The 7,066-nt window shown below is 32.5% G+C and overlaps 1 protein-coding gene across 1 annotated transcript; it reads right to left on the reverse strand.

Moving 5' to 3' along the window:
• Nucleotides 1–538: 538 nt before the first annotated feature.
• Nucleotides 539–2,758, reverse strand: LOC149229013 (uncharacterized). The gene is made up of 2 exons (XM_089375768.1): nucleotides 2,549–2,758; nucleotides 539–1,736 (listed from the first exon to the last, which is right to left on the reverse strand). Exons 1-2 carry the CDS (start codon nucleotides 2,622–2,624, stop codon nucleotides 727–729), a joined length of 1,086 nt encoding a protein of 361 aa, XP_089231894.1. The 5' UTR covers nucleotides 2,625–2,758; the 3' UTR covers nucleotides 539–726.
• Between the last annotated feature and the right edge of the window lie 4,308 nt (nucleotides 2,759–7,066).

Below are 7,066 nucleotides of genomic sequence, written 5' to 3' on the forward strand. Positions count from 1 at the left end.
TACTTTTTCTCTATTTTTATTTATACAACATATTCTTTTTAAATTTAATTGTTATAATAATTTTAATGATGTTAATATATTGTATAAATTCTACACTCTCAAGTAACTTTTATTAAAATTTAAAATATTTTTTGGATTATTTATTTTATATTTACATACTAACTCCCTAGTTATAAATTTACTCTCTCAATAAAGCCTAGATGGAAGCCTAATTTTTAAGAGGAAAATTAAATATGATGTGTTATCTTAATCGTAAGTTAACAAAAAAATATTATCTTTATCCAAATGTCATTAAAATTTATAAAAAAATTACCAATTCTGTTCTTTTAATTTGAATTTATTACTCTTTACCAAGTAAATGTTTTTCACTATTAAACCCGATTCAAAATACATGAACATTCAGCGATAATTAGGATGCTTTCCAGAGATTACGGCTGCGAAAGTATCTTCTTACCCATGAATACCAATGAGAACTCTGCATCCAAAATTTTGAAACCACATAACACACTCTTCTATGATAACTTTGAAAAAAAAATATTAGCAGACACCAGGGCCGCTCAATTGAATTGTATTAGCGTACAAATGCACAATTTCTATTTGACGTTTGGGAGTAGAAACAGAGGTTGGAGTGTAGTTGCTGTAAAATACTTGTACCACTATGCACATAACTATAATCTAAATGCTCATAAGCTCCTAGCGGCTGGTTGTCTATGCAAACAGAGGTTTTCAATCTTCTTTTCTGGACCTTGAAGTGTAAGAAAGGTACATCCCAGCATATAAAACGAGCACAGCCGATGCTATTAAGATCGTACGATTAGAAGGCATTGAACATCTCAAGGAAGAAGGAAATTTAACTCGCTTCTCTGGAATTTGAACATTTGGGCAAGGCAAACAACTTTCATGTTCTTTCTTTGGCTCCTCAGATTTCCCTTGTGTAACTTCGGATCTGCCTCTTTCGGAGCCGGTCTGTGCAGATACTGCCTGCTTCTGAGTTGCTGTTGGTGGCTCCCCATGAACCAATTCTTGGGCGTGCTTAGCCGCTTCTGCTTTTGATTTCTCCGCAGCTGCTCTCGCCTTTGCTTCAGAATCATCCGGTCGTTTCACCTCTGGAAGTCTTGCGCTTTGATCGTTTTCTGCTGCTCCCGGTCGCCCCTGCACCCAACCTTGCGCTTTAACCGGACTTGACCTCTGGTCCGGCTTTGACTGTTCCGAGAGATCTGCAGAATGCGGTTTTTCAACGCCCTTGACGTCTTGTGTAGGCGATTGCGCTTCTGCTTTTGATTTCTCCGCAGCTGCTTTCGCCTTTGCTTCAGAATCATCCGGTCGTTTCACCTCTGAAAGTCTTGCGCTTTGATCGTTTTGTGATGCTGCGAGTTGCTCCTGCACCAAGTCTTGCGCTTTAACGGGACTCGACCTCTGGTCCGGCTTTGACTGTTCCGAGAGATCTGCAGCATGCGGTTTTCTACCGCCCTTGACGTCTTGTGTAGGCGACTTCTGATTCGTTTTAGGCAGCGTGACACGCAACACTTGGTCCTTTAACTTGGCGGTGACGTCCTCTATATCCACAGTCTGGGGGATGTTGATAACCTTTCTGAATTTCTGACCTCCGCTCTGCGTTTTCTCAAATCCCACTCCCGCTTTGGGCTTTTCCTCTGGTTCCTTCACACGACGTTCTCCGCTAACGATGAGATTGCCCCGATTGTTAATCTGCACTCTCAGATCTTCTGTTCTGAAACCTGCACAGGTTAATCAATGAATCAACTATCCCCAAAAATATTACTCATAGACATTTCGGTCCATGGGTCCTGGATAGAGGGTAATCTGATATCCACTCTTACATGTTAAGTGACCGGTTAAACATTTATAAGTTAATCAGTGAATTAATTATCCCTAAAAATATTATTCAAGTAAATAAAGATATTTTGGTTCACCGGGGTGATCAGATGTATATTTCTCTTACATGTTAAGTGATTGCTTCAATTCCCCACGGGGTGATCAAATGTATATTCTTAAATGTTAAGTGGTTAGGTGATCGATTCAATTTCTTACTCTCTTAGATGTTAAGTGAACCTACTCTTAGGTTCAATTACTTATTATGATGTTATTCTGGAACACCAACTTAACAACTCAATTTAAAAAAAAAAAAAATATTTTTAAATAAATAAATTGAAACAGGCTTAGAAAAGGTCAAAAAAAAATGTGAGAGGAAAGAATATAATTTTTTTTGTTCTTGAAAAGTGGAAACAGAAAATAGACAAAGGTATGTAGATACGCTACCAGTTAGTTCTTCCAATAATCTATTTAACTAGGGGTTTGTCCAGAAGCTGGGAACATTTAGAAGCTTCACAGAAAAAAAGGAAAAATACATCAAGCTTTACAAAAAAAAGCTGAATACATCAAGCAAATAAAAAAACAATCTATTCCATAAACTATATTTAAATAAAAAACAATCTGTCCCATAACCTATATTTAACCTTATAAAAATTAGATAATGTTTTTCTTTCTTAATTTCAAAATATTACAATATATATTGATGGAATCCACTTACCTGGGAGTTCAAAGATGACGATGCGAGCTTCAGGAGTCTCCTCCATGCGTACTACAGGCTCGAATTCAGACACCATTTCGTACCTTCTCCTCTCTTAACAAACTACAGAAAGAAGGATGAATGTACGGAAAAAATAGAAATGCTGCAAAATATTTGGCTAAAAGTTGCACCTTTTCTTTTGCTGATCAGTAACAAGTAATGTGCTCCAATGCAGATAGATGGCCTTGTTACAGCTCTGTGAATGTTTATTTATATGCATTTCTTTGGATGCATGTTATGGATTGCGTGTGGATGGGTATGTTCCTGTCGGCAAGACTATTTTGTGAAAAGGCAAAGAATAGAATAACGTGGCGAGAAGCATTGCAGGAATGGAAGTGTGGCTTGGCATGGCATCTAGATATTTCTCTACTTCAGTTGCACTGAAGACGCAGTTTAGAATATGTCTCATACCATACAGTTGCTTGCAGTATGAGGTTTCATAGAATCACCTGTCAGCCCCACATCGCCATATAAAGCCAAAAGACAAACTCTTTGCTCTCCTTTCTCAACCATGGCGTTGTCTTTCATTTACTTTCCCAAATCGCATAGATGCATGTAGCAGGGGACATCACGTGGCAGCTTTCGTCTAGGGCGTTGACATGGAGGTGTAAATAAATAAATAAATTTATTTAAATAAAAATTTAATATATTTTTTATATAATTTGGTTAATTATTTGATTTCAAAATTAATAATGTATTTATTTTTATTTTTTATTTTTTATTTTACTTTAATATTTAAGCTATTTAATAAGCCACTTACATTTTGTAAAACGCAAAGCGTTCCTATTTATCAATTTCGTCCTATATAAATACACGATCTAGTAATTCAAATAAAAGTCTATAATAATTTTTTTTTAAATTTTAATTTAAGAAATAATTTATATTTACAGAGATTTATCTATATATATATATAAATTTAATTTTAATAATTTAAGTAAAAAAATAAAATATATATTTAAATTTAAAGTAATTAGTGTTAAAATGTTAAAATATATATTTAAATGGTGTAGTTTAATTTAAAGACAGAATTGGTTTTTTTTTACTATTATTTTTCTAGATTTTAATAAAAAACTAATAAAGTTTTTTTTTTAATTTGAGTTTAAATTGTTTAATATGCATAATTAGAGTGTCTCAAAAAAATTTCAGGATGTTGAATATATTTATGCATTCAAAAATATTTTTTAGGACACTGAATCAATTTATTCATTCAAAAATATATTTTGAACAACTAACAATCTGAAACTATATTGTAAAATTTTAAAAAATTCAGGAGAAAAAAACTATTTAAATATATAGTTAAATAAATTTATAATAAATAGTTGAAAAGAATGATGGTTAATTTTTTTTCCTTAAATTTAAATTTAATTTATATATATCACGATTTAATATAATTTTGTTTATTATATGATTTTAAAATTAATAATTTATTTATTTTTAATTTTACTTTAGTAATTAAGCTATTTAATAAATAAATCACTGAACCATTTACATGTTCTAAACCGCAAGCCTTTCCTATTTATCATTTTCGTTGTATATAGTATACACGAATCTAGTAATTCAAATAAAAGTGTCAATTAAAATTTTGCCCCTTTTTAGTTTAAGGAATAATTTATATTTATAAAGTTATTTATTTTATATAAATTTAATAATCATTTACATGTTCTTAACCGCAAGCCTTTCCTATTTATCATTTTCGTTGTATATAGTATACACGAATCTAGTAATTCAAATAAAAGTGTCAATTAAATTTTTGCCTTTTTTTAGTTTAAGAAATAATTTTTATTTATAGAGTTATTTATTTTATATAAATTTAATAATTTAAAAAAAAGTTAAAATATATATTTAAATTTAAAGTAAATATTGCTAAAAACTTTAAATTATATCTATAATACATAGTAATTATCGTTAATTAAATTTATTTAAATTAGTTGGAAAGAATGATTTTTATATATTTTTTTTAAATTTAATTTTCAAAAATAATTATTATTCTAATTTTTCAAATTTGATTTCCATAGATAATAGCTTGAGTAGGCCTAGTGGGCCTAATGGTTAAGAGCATGTGTTTCCTCCTAAGAGGTCATAGGTTCAAAACCAGAGGGGGTAGGGTATGTATGCCTTCATAGACTTAGCACTCAAATGCTGCGAGTCCCTTGTCCCACAAACAAGGGGATTTCATACACCAATTTGGTGTCTAGCTTGGGTGTGACCTTAAAAATAGATATTATTATATTAGATAATAATTTTTATTATATAAAAAGTTATATATGCATATTACTTATATAAAATAATAAAACTTAAATATTAAAATAATTATCTATTCTCATTATTTAAGAAGGCACAAAATCATGTTTATATGGAGACAGGAGGCAATGTAATCAACTTTATTTTTGCATGATTCATGCTTGATTTTTATTCTTTTATCTCAAAGTCATTTAGTTGTCTTGAAAGGTGCTCTCTAGCCTAGTATGTTAGAGATGTTGTAATGTAATGTCATGTAGATATTTTGACTTAGTCAAATTACATAAAGATAAAAAATAAAAACTAAAATCAAATTAAATTAATTTTGTAGTTAAGGTAAATTTTACTTGGTAATTTTGTAGTTAAGGTAATTTTGTGGTTTTTTTAGCTCTAGGTTTATGAGAACCCATGGTATTGATGTGGAATATAACATATTTAAAGGGGAAAATTAAATCAACATAAACCCATCTTAACTACTAATGTAGCAAGGGTCCTCTTGAGATGCAAACCAATTCTAGAGTGAAAAGAGATCTATCCCTCTAGGGGCTTCGTAGATTCTGACTTATGATGGATGTAGGTATTCTATGTAACTAAATAGTTTGTTCTTTATTATGAAGTCAACATACATGTAGCCTAGAGGGTTACCTCAATTGGTCGAGTTCATGTCGCTAAAGCACCTTGCTAATTGGAGGTCAGATCATTTCTCTTTGACGTTGATCTCCTTGACGTCCTTAAGTTTAGGCTCTGCTATAGGCATGTGATCCCTTTGGGTGGATTAAAAAAAGAAAAAAGGTCAACATGCATGTAATTTGTTATAAAATATGCCTCGATATGTCCTCATAAAAAATAAGTCAACATGCATGCAATTTGTTATAAAGTATGCATTTTGAGCTCCAGAATGATGATGTACAACTTTCCCTAAATGAAAAACATATGTTTGGTTTGTTTGAGTATAATGTCCTTTTTGTCCCAAAGGATCTACAAGTAGACAATATGTTTTCCACCATGGATAGTAACTCAACTAAACTAAATAGATTAAAGAATATGGTGAAGGAACTGAATAGTAACTCAACTAAACTCAATAGATTAAAGAATATGGTAAAAGAAATGGACATGGGCGCGGTCAATTATTTGACTGCACCCATGTTCATCTAATTACCGAATATTCAGGGAATCAACAATGGAGATAAGCGTAGGGCATGAAAAACAAGAGTTGGAGCCGAACCTAATGTTGCAAAAGCACAAATTACTACCCTTTCCAACAGTGAAAAGAGTGTAATGGTTGTGAAGGAAAGAGAAGAAGTGAACACTTTGAGGCACACAAATTTTGATCTAATGAGGCAAGTTGAAGGACTACAAATGAATTGGTTTAGCAAAGTGGAAGAACTAGTTTATTTGTGTTGAGTTAATGCATCCCTACAATATGGGTTGCAAAATTATCAAGCAACACCTGGTAAAGTAACTACACGAGATCTCAACAAGGACCTGAGCTCCAAATCACATGAGAAGGAAAAGAAGCTTATGTTGGAATATGTAGGACCTGATCTTTCATCTTTATGTGATAAATTACACACATACATTAACTTTGAGAGCGTATCCTCACAATCATACAAACCTTTTGAGAATGATTATTTTGACAATGCATCTATTAAAAATACCTTGTTGACAGTGTTGGATCCACCAACATTCAAGGGATCTCCCCGGTATGAAGTCCCAACTAGACCTCACATTGTTTGCTGTAGGATTCCCATACAGTATGATGGCCCAATTGCCATTATCTTAAATATATGCCTTAGCTCTTGCTTGTCAACACATGAGACTGGTATACTTAGTCTTCAAATACCAAGGTTCGTGTGCCTAGTGAGTGCTCAGTGTAACTTGTGTCTAAGTTCTTTCACTGCAGAGGGAGAGGGTGAGAGTGAGTCTCAAGTCGAAAGGGAATAGGCACAACATCCGATGGAGTAGTCCATATGGATGCGACAATCACAAACACAAAGCGAACATATAGCACGTACAACACCCAATGGAATATCCCACATGAGTGCGATGGTTGTTATAACAAGTTTACAAGGATGAATTTGTCGAGTGTATGGTGGAGTAGTCGACACGGGCAAGACAATGTTAACAACTGATACAACACACTTCCAACAACATATGCACTACAACGACCAAAATAGTTCATTGTCTTAGTACAGGTTAAAGGAACACACATTACAAGCATCCAAAGAATAATCTTACAAA

The sequence above is a fragment of the Pinus tabuliformis genome, chromosome J (genome assembly GCF_031772625.1).
Source record: "Pinus tabuliformis cultivar Carrire ecotype Pingquan chromosome J, CPIR1, whole genome shotgun sequence".
Lineage (NCBI taxonomy): Eukaryota > Viridiplantae > Streptophyta > Pinopsida > Pinales > Pinaceae > Pinus > Pinus tabuliformis.

Excerpts from the sequence above, each read along its gene's own strand:
- LOC149229013 (XM_089375768.1), bottom strand. The coding sequence starts at position 2,624 with ATGGTGTCTGAATTCGAGCCTGTAGTACGCATGGAGGAGACTCCTGAA. Across the intron at positions 1,737-2,548 it reads CGTCATCTTTGAACTCCCAG|GTTTCAGAACAGAAGATCTG; the intron begins GTAAGTGGATTC and ends TAACCTGTGCAG.